The sequence below is a fragment of the Brassica napus genome, chromosome C5 (assembly GCF_020379485.1).
Source record: "Brassica napus cultivar Da-Ae chromosome C5, Da-Ae, whole genome shotgun sequence".
NCBI lineage: Eukaryota > Viridiplantae > Streptophyta > Magnoliopsida > Brassicales > Brassicaceae > Brassica > Brassica napus.
In genome coordinates, this window is record NC_063448.1 from 5,452,021 (window position 1) to 5,471,909 (window position 19,889).

The window sequence follows — 19,889 nt, forward strand, 5'->3', positions numbered from 1 at the left end:
TGGGCTCCTCGGACGGTCGTATATTAACGGGCTTTGAGTTGTTATGGCCCATATTTGTTTCTTCGCTAAAACCCAATTCTCAAAGTGACGACACTTTGACCTTCATTCACTTTGAGCTTTGTGACTTGGAATGCATGTACCTGGCAAGTTAACAAAAAAAAAAAAATTGGTGTTTGAAAATTTGCCTAAGAATACTACCTCCGTTCCCGAAAGTAAGATGTTTTAGATTTTTTTCTTGTTCCACAAAGATAGATTTTCTATATTGTTAAGGTACTTTTTTATACTTTTGAGAAACATTAATTGAGAATATTTGAATTGATTAAATATCATTGGTGGAAAGTTATTGGAAAGTGTATAATAAAGTAAAAAGTAATTTAAATTATAAACATTTATTAAATTCTTAATAAGCGTGCATACTCTAGAAAATCTTACTTTCAGGAACAGAGGGAATATTAACTTAAATGTTCTTCAATAAATATCCTAAACCGTAGCCTCTGCTCCTTTCTTCGAGACAATTCTTCACACTTTAATAATACTATAGACTAGTTTAATACTAGTAAGAGCATAAATATCTCAGGTTTCTAAAAGAAGTTTTTGACAAAATATGGGTTCCACTGGTTCGTGGGTTCCACAAAAATTTTAAAAACTAGTCTCCAAAATCACTAAATAAGGATCAGTCTTTGAGGAGTTTTTGCACTGTTTGCAGGCTCCACCAACACGTGGCAGCCCACGATTGATTTATTTTTTAATTTTTTAACTTTTTTTTTAGAAAAAAAAAAAAATTCTTAAAGACCCCATTTAGAATATTACCGATAATCATGGTCTTTCACTTTAATTCGTTGAGATTTATAAAGTTAACACCCTCAATGATATCTAAAGCTGTCTAGTTATATGAGACATTAGATTAAATTACAAGCACTACATTATTAGTGTCAATAATCAAGAGAATGTCATTTTTGCCATCTCAAGAAAATATATCACCATACACACTATTATGCTCCGTAATGAAAATATATCTTTGTAAGGACCATTTTCATTCACGTGTACACACAGACAGACGCAACTCTGAAAGAAGAAAAAAAAGATCCAGGTTTAAATTCGTGATCCTTTATTATTTATTAGTCAGGGCAATAGTAATTTGGCTTTTCATATGGTGATAGATTGAGAGAGCACGATGAGTTGGAGGAGACAGTCAGACAGAGACAAACTCTGCCTTTTGTACGAATAAAAGCCTATTTTCAGTATGCATGCAGATTCACTTTTAAATAGGGGCGATATCGTTGCTATAAAGGTTAAAAACTTTATATTTTATTATAAGTTGTATGTAAACATTTTATCTTTAAGTTATGCTCATACAATTGATTAGTTTTTTTCATCAACAAAAGATTTAGTCATTTCATATTCTCGAAGCAGCAGTAAACAGTGTTACTGTGTCAGTATTTTACAAAAATGCTATCCCAATATATACAGTAGAGACTGAAAAAGATCCAAGTTTTCATATAACTAAAATATTAGAAAGACTTACAGAAGCTAAACTTCATCTAGAAACCACATATCAAAAGTCTATAGCTATTTCAAGTTTTCAACTTAGCAACTGTTTAGTTAATATCCAACATAGAAATAAAAAAAGTAGAAACTTTTTAAAACTATAGAATATAGATATCATGATGAATATCTCTAACATGGTTTGCGGCAAGTACATCCCAGCTGACCGCCGTACATAAACATTTCTTGATACCCCCACGCCTCCGATCCGTACGTAAAATCACTGTCTGCGGCGGGGCTAATGCCGTCGAAATAACCGGAGCCACCAGCTTGATTGTTGTTTCCGTGGCCTTCTAGTGTCCACGTTATAGGCTCAGTTGTCTGTTGAAAGAAACTGTCCGAGACGTTAGAGAGAGCAGACAAATCACCAGTGTTCTCTAGATGCCCGATCATCGGCGGCGTCGGAGGAGGGTGGTTGCGGTTTTTCTTCAGGAACTCTTTAACGACCTCTTCCAAGAGACCAGAGTCGGGAGGTTCTTGCGGGAAAAACTCCGTGTCGTAGTCGTTAGCGGAAGATGAAACGCATGCCGTTTTTGGCTGGGAGTAGGAATAAGAAGAAGAGGAAGAGCCGTTGAAAGAGTTAAACGGCGCCGTTTTGCGAGAAGAATACGAGGCGTCGTTGTTAATCTTCTGCGGTGCCGGTGTACCGTAGAACTCATGAGGAGAACGAGCGGACGTTAAAGATTTCTTTGGGAAGAAAGGGAACCTATGCTCAGGAACAGCAACGGCGACAGGGTAAGTAAAGTTCGTACGAGCCTTAGATCCACGAAACGCACGTGCTGCGCAGTCGTAAGCACAAGCGGCTTGCTCCGCTGTGTCGAACGTTCCTAGCCACCGTCTCTCCTTCGACGTTGGATCACGTATCTCCGCCGCGTAGCGTCCCCACGGCCTACGACGAACGCCACGGTATCTCGTCGTGGCGTTGCCAGTTCCGAGAGAGGTGACTCTTGTCTCTTTTGAAGTCGGTTTGCGGTTTGAGGACTTTGCGTTGGTGAAGTTTCTTGTTAGGGGATTCGGGTCGAGTTCGTAGCCGGGGATGAGCGAGTGGGTAGACTCGCTGAACTTTCTTAGGGCTTCTTCCATTTTCTTTTGGGTTTTTAGGAGTTTGTGTTCTGAAGGACAGAATTAGAGAGAGATGTGAGAGATCGGTTGTTTGGTACGTTGACAGTGTTGGAGCTTCTTCTGTCTATTTATAGGTACAATGTGACCGAGTTGAACTCAAAAATTGGTTTGGTTACTTCTTGATAATGCTTTCTTTGTTTACTGTTTATCTGTAATTTCACTCAGAATGTTTTTTTCTGTAACAAAAAAAAAACTCAAAATGTTTTACCGTACATTCTTATGTAAAACTAGTTTGGACTTTTAAATATTTAATCCTAAAACGAAATTTTCGGATATATTTTTTAAAAAATATTAGTGTGTTTCTTCCATTAGACATTAGTGGTTTTGTTGGGTGTTGCAAATCGACAGAGTAAAACAACAATTACACACATTAGACACATTCTCGTTGTGTTAATTTTAATTAGTCCATACGTAAAACGGCAAATCCATCTTTTGAAAACTTATAAAACAACCGACCAACAACAATTTAACGGTAATTATCCAAAAATATGCTTTCTTTTTTTTAATATTTAATGAAATTATAACCTTCAACACTATAACCGACAATCATGGAGGACAAAATTAATGATTTTTGAAAGTAAAGAAAAAGTATGGAACAAAAGATATGCGTAGCAACACTGCAGTGAATACCTGACATGTGTTGGCATTATTCTACGAAGAGGACTTTTCAGGTTTGTCTAAAACGTGTATGTGTATAAGGGCCAGATGTATTTCATGAATCAGAAGCTTGCTTTTTTGTTTATTGCTTCTGTCTTGATATGATAATCATACCATATCTTCCGATGTTTCACGTTATATAGTATTAAAAAAAGTTGTAGCCATTCTTATCGTTTAATCAAGTTTTGGAATAGCATATCAGTTGCCGAAATTTAATGATTGCAATTCGCATCAGGATTAAATAATTATTGTGAATTTGTGAAATTAGCACGATCGTCATCTTCGGATTTCGGATTTTGATATATGATCATACCTTCTTATTATCTCGAACTGCGTTTAGCATTCATAAACATGGCCGGTTACTTGCATATCGGTCGTCTTCTACTATTCTTTAAAGTCTTTGTTTAGGTGTCAAGTGTAAACTCTGAAAACCATGGGCCTGGCATACCCCCAGGTCAATCAAAAAAAAAAAAAAAAAAAAAAAAACTCTGAAAACCTTATTTTGTTTATTTGAAGATTGAAACTGCATGTAACAACAGCATTGATTTGACGGTGTCGTTCCTAGTGATGTTATTCTAAAAACGTATCTATTCGTTGAAAAGTATAGTATTTTAACGATGAATTGTATTAAGCCACAAAAAAGTTATAAACAAGTAAAACTATAATTCAAAACTAGAAAAGAATACATCATTAAAGATCTAAAGTTAATAACGCATCTGTTTTGTGTATATACGACTAAAACTTAATAAAATGAAAACTTTATCTTTATTTCTAAAATAGTTTGTATGGGTGATAATCTTCGTAGATAACCAAAAAACATATATGAAGGCTTCAAACTGAATTAAGGACACAATTGTCAATCTTATTTATTGTTTCGGTAGGAACCACGAATACGCTTGTTACAAATTTACTTACAATATTCATGTAGCATGACATAAGATTGTGTCTACGGTAGGTTTGGATTAATAGATATGATAATTATTGTTATACTTATTACAATATGGTAAGTCCGAGACCATAAAGGAAGTTGGTTGGAATTGGAAAATTGATCATTGAGAGATTTTCAATTCTCGGGAACTAAAGACTTTTGGTTTCCAGCTCACTTATACGCAAATGTTTGTGTGACTTCCAATGTCACAAAATCATCTACTGCTACTTTTGTCGTGCATGTATTTTCTGGATTCAAACGTTAAGATGATTTATTTTTTTAGTTATGCCAAAAACTAATTTACTGTTGCTAGCTAGTCTGAATTTAGGTTTTGTTCCAAGTATTAAACATGATGGCTACAAAAAAAAGTACTCCTTTCCGTTCCTAAATGTAAATATATAATGTTTTAGAGAATTTTGATGTTCCAATATATAAGATGTCTTCATTTTTCTAGATAATTTTTACTTTATTAAAAACTACATAACCAATCATATTTAATAATTTATTTTATAATTAGTTGAATACCATTAATTTATAGTTTTACTTCAAGATAAAAAGTAATTTTCTTAATATGTGGGTTTTACTTAAACATCTTATATATAGAAACATAGAGATTATATCTTTTAACATTAATCAGAAGGTATCCAAACTTAAATCAGATAGCGCAGTAAACTTTCAAGATAGTCTATTATATACCAATAAGTGTTTTATTTCCGGAAATCATTTGATTAACCCAAATGAAAAAAAAACACATGCTTATTTATACCGCATGGCACACCATAACATATTTTCCTGCTGGAAGTGTTAGTTGTTGTTAAACTCTGTCAAATAATTTTGGTGCAAATGACAAGAGAGTATATAGTGCAACCAATCAAAACTCCAAATTCAATTAAATCAAATTTTCCTTGAAAGGCGGGCTTTAATTCTTCGACCTGTTTCATTCTTCATGTAATAATAATCCCTGCAAAAGTGAGAAAAATGAATATATACTCTCCCCACTTTAAAATTTATGATGTTTTAACAATGTTTATATTTAAAAATATAAAATGATTTAAAGTATTTATTCTTAAAAGTGGTGATTGGTTGTATTTTATAATTTTTGATGATTTCACAATTTGTTTAATTTGCATTTCAATGATATCTTTTAAGAGATAAAGCTAAAATATCATATATCTTCAAATACAATGAGTTTTTTTTTTTTTACAATAGTGAACCTTTTGCAACATGTACGGATTCCCAGTGCCACAGATTAACACAGTTGTCTTAGAGCATCATTAACGTAAATTGTTAGGGAAAAGTTTTTAACGAAATATAAGAAACCGTTTTTTAACTTTTAACTAAAAAATCTAAGAACTTACTGTTAGATATGACAACTGTGTTAAATAAGATTTAAGTGTCGGTTCTTATATTTTTTAGTTAAACGTTAAGAGACGTTTCTTATATTCTACTAAGAACTTCTATTAATCATCTTCTTAAACAAGCAAAAGAAATTAAATTCATTGAAAGCCCTTTCTTAAAAAAGAAAATCATTTATATTTAGGGCATCTCCATTTCTACTCAATTTTTTCTTCCATCCCTACTCTAAAATGGAGTAAAAGTGAATATGGAGTAATGAATGCTCCAACCCAACTTTATATCTTATTCCATGATAAAATTTATTTTTTGTTTGTTCATCACTCTATCATAGTAGAAAATGGAATAGAGTTGAAGCAATTTTACTTTATTTTCATTTTTATTCTATTTCTAAAGAAAAAATGGAGTTTTACGTATTTTCTCGACAAAATCATTTATATTTTACATATTTTCTCGACCTAAAAATGTGATGGAAAATAGGTTAAAAGTGAGTGACCTTTTGGGCCATCAGAAAAGATCACTCTCATCATTTTGCCCCCTTTGATGTGGACCCTGCGCACCCATGCGTTACATAATAATAATTACTCCCTGATTTGACTCTCGAAATCTTTTTTCTTTTATCTTTTATATTATTGATTTATATTAGCTACTCGTAAGATATAGCCAAACATCATTAAATGCATACACACGCCTGGGCAGTACTCCGCAATATCAAATCTGGAAAGGAAAACAAAATACAAATGGTGTTTCTATAATTCGAAAATTTCAGCAGAAATTAGTTGCACAACAAGCCATACTTATTTAATTCTTCTAGTAAACAGGCTTTTTATTGTGTAAGGTATTTACAAGGGTACATGAATAGAGTGAACCACCACTGACTGCTATGTGTGAATTATTCATAGAGCGTAAGTGCGTAAATTGAGATTTTATCTTCTTCGTATAAGTAAATTGAGTAAATGGATTTGCAAGTTTAGGCATGAGTGATATGAGACTGAAGATAACACATGAGTAAACGGGATTCTCTACTAAATGCTTGTTTATACGCACTTTAGATAGTTGAAAACATCTCAACAAACAATTACATCTACAAACATTCTTATTAATAACTCATTAGAAAATATGATATATTGTTAGGATTTTTAGGTTCTAACAATGTATATACAAATTTGAAAGCCAGCTGAACGTCAGCATAAACTTGGACTACAAGTTACACGATTATTATCAGCTGTTTGGTACTGTGATTTCGGATTTGAAACATTTTGATTATTGGATAAAACTGTTATCAGTTCGGAATCAACATGATTTTCTGACACGGGTTCTAAGGATTTAAATACTTGGAATCGTAACAAAATGTCAGCATAGAGGATTAATATTTTTTTTGAAAGCGTTCCACCTTTTGTCGATTAGTATTGAATAAATAGTAGATTTCATTGTTATTATACGATAGTTGCATAGACCAAACTTACTGTTTGTCTGTTTAGAGTAATTACACTAGAGATATAGATTGTAAAGGAAAATTTGTATTGATCATACAATGTACATATTTATACAGAGAGCGTATGTAAAAGAATGGAAAGAGTATCAAGAGTAATTACAATGAATTGATACAGACTTGATATGCAAGTAATGTCTAATAGTCTTCTTTCCTTAATATTCCCCCTCAAGATAGAGGTGTTTTAGCAACACCAATCTTGTCTGACTGTGTCCGGAACGGAGAGCGTGATAGTGGCTTGGTCAATGCATCAGCCAACTGATCTTTAGTTGAAACATGTACCACACGTAGTGAACCTGAAGTGATCTGATTCCTCATGAAGTGGTAATCCAAAGCCACGTGCTTCATCCTTGAGTGGAAGATCGGATTTGCACATATGTAAGTAGCTCCCACATTGTCACAATAGATCACTGGTGGTGCTGAAATTTTGATACCGAGTTCAACAAGAAGTGAACAGATCCAAATTGTCTCGGCTGAAGTGTTTGCGACAGAGCGGTACTCCGCTTCGGTCGACGAGCGTGCAACGCCCTTTTGCTTTTTAGAGGACCAAGAGATGGGATGTTTGCCTACGTAGATGATATACGCATTCGTGGAGACAAAATCATCCGTGTCACCAGCCCAATCAGCATCCGAGAAAGCATGTAAGGAGATGGGGTTATTGCGACTGAAGAAGAGACCATGAGAGATCGTGCCTGCAAGAAAGCGTAGCACGCGCTTTGCAGCTTGCCAGTGGTCTGAAGTCGGCTGATGCATATACTGAGAAAGACGGTTAACGGCATAAGAGATGTCTGGTCATGTGAACGCAAGGTATTGAAGACCCCCAACTGTTGACCGATATTCAGATGGATCAGAGAGAAGTGTGCCTGAACGAGCAGAGAGCCGAGGCGTAGTAGCCATTGGAGTCGTCACAGGTTTTGCATCAGACATTTTACACTTCTGAAGAAGATCCAAGATATAACGCCGCTGTGTGAGATGCATGCCTGAAGAAGTTCTGCAAGCCTCAATGCCAAGAAAATAATTTAAGTCCTCTGGATCCTTGACTGAAAACTGAGCTGCAAGTAACTGAAGTGTCTAATCCAAGAGAGCTTGATCATTTCCAGTAACAATAATATCATCCACGTATACTAACATATAGATGAGACTGGTGTGACGACGGAGAATAAACAGAGAAGTATCAGGAAGCGAGTTGGTAAAGCCAGACTTGAGAAGATGATTGCTGAGTTCATGATACCAAGCACGAGGCGCTTGCTTCAGACCATACAACGCTTTGTGTAATCGGCACACATGATGAGGATGATCGGCATCGACAAAACCAGGAGGATGCGTGGTGTATACTTCTTCAGTAAGTCTTCCCTGAAGAAAAGCATTGTTAACGTCAAGTTGTTTAATCGGCCATGATTGACTAACAGCAATATTGAGAACCAATCGTATGGTAGTTGACTTAATCACTGGACTGAAAGTTTCAGTGAATTCAACTCCAGGAACCTGAGTATAACCACGAGCAACCAGCCTTGCCTAATATCTGCGCACAGACCCATCAGGATTATATTTGATAGTAAAAATCCATCTACAGCTCACATTGTTCTGATTCATTGTTGGTGATACCAATGAATAAGTCTCGTTCTTAACAATAGAGTTGAACTCGTCTGTTACTGCTTTCCGCCAATGGGGATCAGCAAGGGCTTGAGCAATTGTGGTGGGAATAAAATTAGTCTGACGCTGAACTTGAGCAGTGCTTGCGTACTTAGTGTTGGGTTTTGATATTCCATTTTTAGCACGAGTGGTCATCGGGTGCTGATTTGGTGCCGAAGGGGGAGCTGGTTCTTGTGCCATGTGAGACTGTGGGCCGAGGCTGTGTGTAGCAGTGTTGTCGTTGTTGACAGAGTTACTGCTAGAGCTCGGAGAAGAAGCAGACATTGATGGCTGTTGTTGTAGAGAGGCGTTGATTGGTGGCGGAGGGAGATTTGAAGGAGGCAACGACGAGCTCTTTGTCCGCAGTGATGATAGCTCCGGTGTTTCCTGTGAAATCGTAGGCAACGTAGTAGTCAAAGGAGAAGAAATTACCTCATCATTTGCCGGCGAAAGACCAGTGCTCAGGGGTGCTGATTGTGGTGAAGATGATGGCGATGGAAGAGGTGAAGTAACTACTGTGACCGGTGTGGTCCATGTAGTTTGTGTTGCTGCAGCAGGTGGGGGTGGCGTGGACCGAGAAGAGTATGGGAAGGTTTGTTCATCAAAACGCACATGGCGCGAGGCAAAGAGACGGTTTGTGGTGGGATCAAAACATAGAAAGGCACTTTGTGTCAAAGAATAACCAAGAAACACACATTGTGTAGAGCGAGTTTGAAGTTTGTGAGACCTGTAAGGACGAAGCCATGGAAAGCATTGGCAACCAAAGATTTTAAGCTTTGTGTAGTTGGGTTGGGTTTTGAAGAGAAGAAAGTATGGCGAGTTAAGAGAGAGAATAGGAGTGGGCATTCTGTTTATGAGATAAACTGCAGTTGAAAAGGCATAGGACCAGAAGGTATTTGGGATTTTAGCATGATGAAGAAGAGAGAGTCCGGTTTCAACAATGTGTTTATGTTTCCTTTCAGACAAACCATTGTGTTCTGGAATATGAGGTGGAGAAGTTAGGTGAGTGATACCCGAGACTGAAAGAAAGTCTCTTAAGGCAATGAATTCACCACCATTATCTGAAAACAGAGTTCCTATTTTTGTTTGAAACTTGTTCTCAGCAAGAGCTTTGAATCAAATAAAGGTTTCTTTGACATGGGATTTGAGTTGAAGAGGATAAAACCATGTATAGCGAGTAAAATGATCAACAAGAATGAGATAGTGTTTGAATTTGTCAACCGAGACAACCGGTGAGGTCCATAAATCGGTAAACAAATATTCAAGAGGTCTTGTGGAGATGATAGAGGTTTGAGAGAATGAAAGCTTATGACTTTTATTAGAAAAACAATCAACACAAGAATAAGTGTTTGAAACAAAATCTGAAAGCGGTAAAGAAAACGAAGAAATAATATTTTTGAGGATAGAAGGAGAGGGGTGGCCAAGTCTAGAATGCCAATTAGAGAAGGTGGTTTTGGCGGTTGGTGTGGTGAAATAAGAGGCTGCTGCAGCATTCACGATCGGCCACTCATACAACTCCTTATTGGTATGGCCTCGGAGTAACCGGACCCCCGAGCTCAGATCTTTCACCTGAAAATAAGAGGGAAAGAATTCTACTGAGACTTGGTTGTTATTGCATAAACGATACACAGATATAAGGTTCTTATGTATTGTAGGAACATAAAGAACATTAGAGAGAGTAAGAGGTCGTGAGGAAGATGAAAGAGATGTTGAACCCGTGTGAGAGATGGGGAGACCACTGCCATCACCGATGAGGACTTCTTCACCGCCGGTGTATGGGTGATGAAGAGCAAGATTGTTCAAGTCAGAGGTGATGTGGTGAGTTGCACCGGAGTCCATAATCCAGGGCTGAGAACCAGATGCAAGGGTGAGATTCGCACGTGGGTTCCATCCTGCTTGAGAGTACGTAGGTGTGGGAAGGAGGCCTTGCTGACTTGTTTGTTGAAACTTCTGCAATTGATTGCATCGCTTCGCCGAGTGACCTTGGATCCCACAGATTTGGCATCTTCCTTGATAGCCCTTTGAGAAGCGTTGCTGATTGTTAGGGTTGTTGAAGTTCTGCTGTGGTGCAGGGGAGCGCTTGTGTTGCTTCTGTTGATAGCGTGCAGCATTGGTGTAGTTCGCAGAGATTGGAAGCGAGACTGCAGGTGCTGCTGTCACGAGCTTAGCTTCATTGTTGATGAGTTTCTCATGAAGTTCAGTCAGATAGGGAGGGGAATCACGTCCTTCAGTTTGCTCAACAACGGATTTATAATCCTCTGGCAGTCCCTGAAGTACATAATCAATCTTGTCTTCATGATCAAGGATCTTCCCAAGCAATGCCAACTGATCGAATCTGGATGTCAGATCTTGCGCATATTCATCGATGGTCTTGGTGTCTTTGGTCCAGTTCTTCAGCTGCTGTAGTAGTTGCTTGATGTGACCACGAGTGGGTTTAGCATACGTTGAGGCTAGCGTGAGCCAGACACTCGCAGATGTAGCCGCAAGAGAGACCAACGGTTGGATTGGTGGATAGAGAGAGCCAAGCAGAGAATTGAAGATTAACTTGTCCTGTCTCTTCCATAAGGTGAAGGCAGGATTCGTGGATGTGACATCATCTACGGTGATCGTCGGTTCCGGTTTTGGTGCAGATTCATCTAGATATGAGGCTAGCTCATATCCATCCAGGAGCGCATGAACCTGACGACTCCAGACTAGGTAGTTAGTCGCCGTGAGTTTGACAATGTTTGTCATGTTGACGCTAAGAAGAGCAGAGGAGTTAAGCGGGATCGTGTCTACGGCGAAGGTTACACCGGGATGAGTGGTGCTTTCGTGAGTTGCAGACATGGTGATTGATGAAAAACAGAGGGGATGGAGAAGTAAATCGAGAAAAACAGAGAAGAGAGATGAAGTAGGGTTTGACGGCTAGGTTAAACTAAACCTGCTCTGATATCATATAGATTGTAAAGGATAATTTGTATTGATCATACAATGTACACATTTATACAGAGAGCGTATGTGAAAGAATGAAAAGAGTATCAAGAGTAATTACAATGAATTGGTACATACTTGATATGCAAGTAATGCCTAATAGTCTTCTTTCCTTAATAAGAGATGGTTCCTAACCTATGTATACTAACACATTGATTACGGTGCTAACTATAGTCTTACTTTTCAACATAAAATTATTTAGAATTAACGTTCTTGGAAAATATTAGTATAAGAGAAATTCTTGGGTTCACCCCCTAGGGTGAACCTTTAGGTTCACCAACCAATAGTGTTTGAGTATTTGATATTTGATATCTTTTAAAAAAGGAAATAAAATTGAATATCCAAATTAGATTATATTTTTAAAATAAAATAATAAAAATACATAAAAATAGCTACAAAAAATAAATTAATTAATATTGTTAAATCTTCAGCAAAATACTAAACCCTATACCCTAAATCCTAAACCCTAAACCCTAAACGTTAAACCTTAAACTTTGGATAAACTCTAAACCGTTGGAAAATCTTAAACCCTAAATCATACATTAAAAACTAAATTTTACTAACACTAAACCCTAAATCCTAATCACTAAACCCTAAACCCTTGGGTAAACCCTAAACCCTTGGGTAAACCCTAAATCCTTGGGTAAACTCTGAACCCTTGGATAAATCATAAACTCTAGGGTTTAATTTTAAATATTTTTGATTTAGAGTTTATGATTTATCCAAGGGTTCAGGGTTTATCCAAGGGTTTAGGGTTTAGTGATTAGGGTTTAGGGTTTAGTGTTATTAAGATTTAGTTTTTAATGTATGATTTAGAATTTAAAATTTTCTAATGGTTTACGGTTTATCCAAGATTTAAGGTTTATAATTTAGAGTTTGGAGTTTAGGATTTAGGGTATAGGATTTAGTATTTTGCTAAAAGTTTATCAATATTTATTTATTTATTTTTTGTAACTATTTTTATGTATTTTTATTGTTTTATTTCAAAAATATAATCTTATTTGGAAATTCAATTTTGTTTCCTTTTTTAAAAGATATCAAATATCAAATACTCAAACACTATTGGTTGGTGAATCTAGAGGTTCACCTAGGGGGTGAACCCAAGAATTTCTCTTAGTATAATGAATGTAAATTTGTGCTAAAAAATAAATAAAATGAATGTAAACAATTTTATACGAAAAGAAAACAACCTTTTGTTTGCACTGCGGTAACTTTAGTTGCTTTGCTGTGATTAATCAAATTTGAAGTAATGTTTACAATTCTAATCATATTCTCTGTTCGAAAATGAAAGATATTTTGGATGAAATCACTCATATTAAAAAATTTATTTTACCTATAAAATATCAACGAAAAATATATTTAAATTTTATGCTAATCAATTATAAAACACATCATAAAATATAGAGAAAAAGACAAAAATAGCACTAAATCAAGTTTATGTTCCCAAACTAGCACTCAAAGTCAAAAATCACAAAAATAACATTTAATGTTTTATCAAAAATCACAAACTTAGGGTTTAGAGTTAAAGGGTGAGGTTTAGGATTTAGGGTTTAGGGTTTAAGGTTTAGAGTTTAGGGTTTAGGGTTTAGGGTTTAGGGTTTAGGGTTTATAGTTTAGGGTTTATGGTTTAGAGTTTAGGGTTTATAGTTTAGGGTTTAGGGTTTAGAGTTTAGGGTTTAGGGTTTAGAGTTGAGAAATGAGGTTTTGGGGATAAGATTTCAAATTTTGAAAAATAAAAAATTAAAATTTTCAAATGATAAACTTAGAAATGGAGAATTCGGCCAAAAAAAACTTCAACTTTGCACGAATTGCCAAAATAAACATAAACTTTTGGGCTGACCAAAAAAACATCAAACTTTCATTGACTTTAGAATTAATTAACAATGTTTTCGCTAACTTGCCAATTTAGCACACCGTCAACAAATTTAACAGAAATATATAGACCCCTGGATTTGAACCCAGGTTGCTTGGTCAAATGACAAGTTATTTTACCACTGGGCTACTGGCACTTTCAATGTACTTACTAACATGTTTACTTTTATTTGGTATATATTAAATATAAATTTTTTAAAAAAAATTTAATAAAATCTTTAAAATTCCAAAAAAAATTAAAAAATAAAGAAGATTTTTATAAAATTAATTTAGAGCATAAAAATTAAAAATAAAATTTTATTTTTCTTTTTAAAAAATAAAAACTCTTCCAAAATTTTCTAAAAACTTAAAAAAATCTTTAAAATTCTAAAAAATTGAAAAAGTAAAGAATTTGTTTATAAAATTAATTTTGAAATTAAAATAGATTTTTTTTATAAAATTAATTTTGAAATTAAAATAGAAAATAAAATTTTATTTTTTTCTTTTCAAGAAAACACGAACTTTTCACGAATTGAAAAGAAAAAATAAAATTTTATTTTCTATTTTAATTTCAAAATTAATTTTAACAAGCTCATAATCATAAGTTCGATACCCCAAATTTCTTATAAAATTAATTTTGAAAATAAAATAGAAATTTTTTATAAAATTAATTTTGAAATTAAAATAGAAAATAAAATTTTATTTTTTCTTTTAAAAAAAACATGAACTTTTCACGAATTGAAAAGAAAAAAATAAAATCTTATTTTCTATTTTAATTTCAAAATTAATTTTATAAAAAATTTCTTTATTTTTTCAATTTTTTGGAATTTTAAAGATCTTTTTAAGTTTTTAGAAAATTTTAGAAGAGTTTTTATTTTTTAAAAAGAAAAAAAAAATTATTTTTAATTTTAATTTCTAAATTACTTTTATAAAAATCTTCTTTATTTTTTTAATTTTTTTTTGGAATTTTAAAGATCTTATTAAGTTTTTAGAGAATTTTTTATATTTAATATGTATCAAATAAAAGTAAACATGTTAGTACGTATTTTGAAAGTGACAGTAGCCCAGTGGTAAAATACCTTGTCATTTGACCAACCAAGCTGGGTTCGAATCCAGGGGTCTACATATTTTTAATTTCAAATCATGTAAAACGACGTCGTTTCACTTAACGCCAACAATAAACGACGTCAAATATTTCTGTTAAATTTGTTGACGGCGTGCTAAATTGGCAAGTCAGCGAAAACATTGTTAATTAATTCTAAAGTCAATGAAAGTTTGGTGTTTTTTTTGTCAGCCCAAAAGTTTATGTTTCTTTTGGCAATTCGTGCAAAGTTGAGGTTTTTTTTGGCCGAATTCTCCTTAGAAATGTGCTATTTTGGTCATTTTAGTTTTTGAGTGCTATTTTTGTGATATAAACTTAGAAATGTGCTATTTTGGAGATTTGCCCTAAAATATAATTGGTTGCAGAGTTTTTAGTAAAAATAAAATTCACCTAAATTATTTGTAATATATTAGATACTTCGAAACATGTCTTTTTCTAAAACATCCTATACACAGAGGTAGTAATAAAAGTGGATAATAATAAAGTTTAGAAAAATAAGAAAGGGATGAAAGTAGCATAATGGTCTGCCAAACTCTCAGAGTAAGATCAGTACTTTTTTGTTCTGATCAGATTGTCTCCTGATTTCTTTACCTCTAATATCTTAGGGTCAGATTCATATATGCATGTATAGTGTACACTCGTTAAACATTAGTAAACAAGAAACTGGCAGGTAATAAATGAATTCCATTATTATTATCTCTTAAGTTGTTACTCATATTATTGGTTTATTAAAGTAGAAACCCTAGTCCCAAGATCCACCATCATTCATTCCTTTATTCTTTTCTGTAACTAGATGTTCTTCAGCAGCTTTTGTCCCACATGTGTCCTCGGGAACAATGGGATAAAATTAAAATTTTAACTCAAAACGCGTTCATTATTTTCTATACAGTTATTAATTTTCTATTGTTTTATTTTTTTACTAATTGTAACGTTATAAATTTATGTCTAGTTCATTATATTTCCTAAATTTACATATATATATCGATTTTTTTTTGTCAACATATATATATCGAATTAGTCCGAGAAACTGATCGGTCAGGTCTAAAGAATATCGTCTTTGGACAATATATCTCCCACGTGTTTTATCTTTTTCTTTATAGGCACATGAATAACAACGAACTGGCCTTAAATATAGTTATTTATGCTATAGGGTAGTTTTAAGTTTTCAATAACACCGTAAGACACTTATACTGAGAGACAGTTTTTATTAACTAGTCATCGATCTAATTGAAGTGGCCCCATATTTTTTGGAAATTAATCACTTTTTTTTTAACTAAACTTATTCTTTTAACAAAAAATTCCATAATATTTAATCTTATTTTCTTCTCTCTTTAATGACAGAGAAATTTGAAGAGAAAGATGACAAAAAATGATTTTAATGACAAAAAAAATTAAAAAACTGAGAATGAAGAAGTTTGTTGTGTTTCTTCTTCATTTAATTCATCATCTTCTTCAGAAACAAATTGTAACGATCAAAAAATTATCCGTCGTTTTTGAACCTCTCCGACCACCGTCTACGTCTTCCTCACTAGCTGGTAAATTAGGGCCAAATCTGTACTTCGAACAAAAAACAGCCACACTCTCTGTCATTGCCCGAGCTCTCATGTGTGAAGCTGCTGTAAATCAAAAATTACCACACTCTCTGTCATTGCTCGACGACGAGCTCCAACGGCGAATCACCACTCCGCTGCCTCATTAGTCATCGAGGAATCACCTCTGCAGCGCTCAGATCTACCGTCTTGGCCGTCTGGAATCCTTGTGGATCGTCTTCTCTGTCATATAGTGAAAGCTTGGGAAGAACAATCGTCAAGTTTCTATTTTTTGCACGTTTGGTCCTCCAAATTTTTATTTTTTTTCATTTTTAACTTCAGACTTTCGGATTTGCAGAAATGACCTTTGATTTGATCCAAACTTATTAACGTGCATTTTAACCCTTGTTAGTCCTTTAGTGCAATGATGTAGCTTGTATATTTGCAAGCAACATACAAGTAATCTAATCACCTGTAAAAATATCACAAACATGTTACTAAGGTTTTTTAAAATGCACAAAAGAAATGAAACTATAACTTTTGAAGCCATTTGGTGTGTATACTATACCACATACACAAATGTTTTATTATCCACATGTACATTGATTGATTGATTCACATGTACACAAATAACTGTACAATAATACATGAACTCCATATAATTTCACTATCCTCGTGTACATAAACATTAAACTTGTAGATCTTGCAACTTAGAGCAGTACCAGTTTACGAAGAAATATGTACACTGATTTATTTGTACATTGCTCAAGTTATGATAATGATTTTAATAGGTTTTAGCATAGTTGCTCAAAAAGAGAAAAAAATCACATGTATACATTGCTTAAGTTATCATATAGCTCGTATATTTTCAAGCAATAAACAAGTTATCACCTGTAAAAATATCACAAACATATTACTAAAGTTTTATAAAATGCATAAAAGAAATAAAACTATAACTTTTGAAGCCATTTGGTGTGTACACTATACCACGTACACAAATGTTATATTATCCACATGCACAATGATTCACATGTACACAAATTAACCTGTACAATGATCCACATGTACAACGATTCACATTTATACCAATCATCCATAAACATAGCTAGTGTCCACATGGACACTCAAAATCATTGATATTCTTTTAGAGTTGTATGTTTGCTTCTATTATGAGCAACAGTAATGATATTTTGTGTAAAAAATAACATAGACAATTTATTAGTGTGAACATATAAATTATGGGACCAATCAAAAGAATTTTTTTTTGCAAATCAGAAACATCTGGGGCATAAACAAAATAAAACAAAACGGCAAAGACCAATGTTGCAAAATCAGAACATTTGCTTCGTCTGGATTGCACAATTAAATTTTTTGGGAAATATTCTTGAACATAATAAAATTTGGAGACAAATTGGAGAATAAACAAAAGTTGGAGGACAAGATGTGCAAATAATCAAAACTTCACCATTGTTGCTCCGGTGAAGCTTTCTATTCGATCTACGACTAAAGCGACGACAATTCTAGCGTCCACAACTCTAGTCCTGAGCATGACAACCACGGCGAGGAGGAGACAATTTGACCTTGGCGCGGATAGCAGTGGAGATGTGTCGGAATGGAGCTTAGGTATGTTGGAATGGAGCTTAGTGTACACATGTAGTTTAAAGAACATATGTAAACGGACACATGTTCAGTTTGACGTTAATGTACACATGTACACTTTGAAGTTAATGTACATATGTACATTATGAAGTTGATGTACACATGAAGCTAACATGAAAACACACACACTAATTAGAAGCTCTTAAACAATGTGTGAATGATGATATTTGGGTTCAGTCAGATATCAAGGATGCCCCGAACCTGTGTGTATACATGGGAAGAAGGAAAAAGATTCACATGTACATTGTGTTAACATTATCTTAAGTTCATGAAGTTGGAGAAGCTTAGTTATTTAGATAGAAAACCTACAAAAAAAGCCAAAAATGTTTACACAGTCACTTTGATATATAATACAAAATTAGGTGTACACATGTACAATTTGAATGTAATGTACACACGACTTTTTTTTTCATTAGTTTTGCAAAATTGCGGAAATAACCTCATCTTCTTCCTTAGCCATTGTCGACCAGAAACCCTAATCTCCGCCTATATCGACTATTTTGCACAATTCTTTACATTCTCAACTTGTTTTTTATGTACTTTTATCTAGATGTGATAGCTTTCAATCCTAATTCATGGCTTTAATCTTAAAAGTTCGAACAAAAGTGATTTTTTGGTTTCTGATTTGTTGAACGATTTGTTCCATCAAAAATATAGTTTGACATATCTCAAAAGATATATTGAATAATAAAGAAACTGATTATAAACATATTTTCTTAAAAAAAAGTTTAGAAAAAACAACATTCATTTAACAAAAATAAATAAGGAACTCAAGAGGAGGAAACAAAGAAGATGATACATGTGACCCACTTTCTTTTCTTTGTTAGAAATAACCGTGAATAAATCTCTTAAAAATCAGATATTAAATTAGTTAGGATGATATTAAAAGCTTATTTAGTTAGTTTATAACTAAGAAATGAATTTGGTGAAGAAAAATTACCCTAATAGCACAAACTGTCTTAAAATGTAAAATAAACTCATAAACTGCCTTTGAATGTAATTCTTTCTAAATTATTAAGGGACTGTCAAACACATCAAATTCCATATATCTAATGTATACTTTCTTAAAAAACGAGAGTCAAAAGTAAAACCAGGTAGAGAGTCATCAAACACCTTGAATAAAATTTTTTTTTTTTTTTAGAGCAGTAGTTGATTTATAAACGAATCTTTTAAGCTTTTAGCATTTTAGATGATGTTTCATCGTTTATACACAATTAAACGAATATTTATTAAACGAAATTTTCTTTTTATTGAAAAAAAAAATCAAAAAAACAAAAGGACAGATGTTATGATAATGATTATCTATTTAGAAGATAATGTTTATCTTCTTCTTTTGTCTTTTTGTTACATGTCGGTAAAACTAACCGACTTACCATTGCTATAAATATAGCTTCTCATGCATTTTGTAAGGACAACGTAGAAATCAATAATCAAGAATCATAGTTTCATTTACTCCTCTTTTTCTACGTTCATTTCACATATATACATAAGACAATAATAAAACTATAATATAACTATAACCCTCGCTTTTTATTCACAACACGTTATCAGCACGAAGTTCTGGCCAACTGAGATTTATCAATCCGAAAGTTCTTAAACCAGTCGAGGTAATGTTTAAATTTATATTGTTCAAAATACTCAAATTATTTAAAGTTTATTATTGTTCCGGAGTGATAGGCTAGGTCTTCTCCGTCTATTTTTCGGGATGATAGATGTTGACTTTCCCGACTGATCGTTATGGTAGGCTATGCCTTCATGATCAGAGAAACACGTGGTAAGCTTTGCCTCCGTAAATAAAAAAAAAGGTAAAAAATGGCAGACTATGTCTCCTCGGACCTTGAAAAAAATAAAAGTCAAAATGGTAGACCTTGTCTCCTCGAACTTTGAAAAAATGATCAATATGGTAGTTTGTGACTCCTCGGATCATGTGGTAGGCTAAACCTCCCAATTTTATTTATGCTCTTTAAATTTATGCAATTTAATTTAGGCATTTATTTTATGCTTTTAATTTATTCATTTAGATTTCCGTCTTTATATATTATTCTATGA

General features: G+C 33.8%; 1 protein-coding gene across 1 annotated transcript; it reads right to left on the bottom strand.

Moving 5' to 3' along the window:
* Positions 1-318: 318 nt before the first annotated feature.
* On the bottom strand, positions 319-2,964 carry LOC106398384 (ethylene-responsive transcription factor ESR1). Its single transcript, XM_013838950.3, has one exon. It carries the CDS (start codon positions 2,626-2,628, stop codon positions 1,678-1,680), a length of 951 nt encoding a protein of 316 aa, XP_013694404.1. The 5' UTR covers positions 2,629-2,964; the 3' UTR covers positions 319-1,677.
* Between the last annotated feature and the right edge of the window lie 16,925 nt (positions 2,965-19,889).

Bases quoted from the DNA above. Each gene is read 5' to 3' on its own strand.
- LOC106398384 (XM_013838950.3), bottom strand. From the start codon at position 2,628: ATGGAAGAAGCCCTAAGAAAGTTCAGCGAGTCTACCCACTCGCTCATC.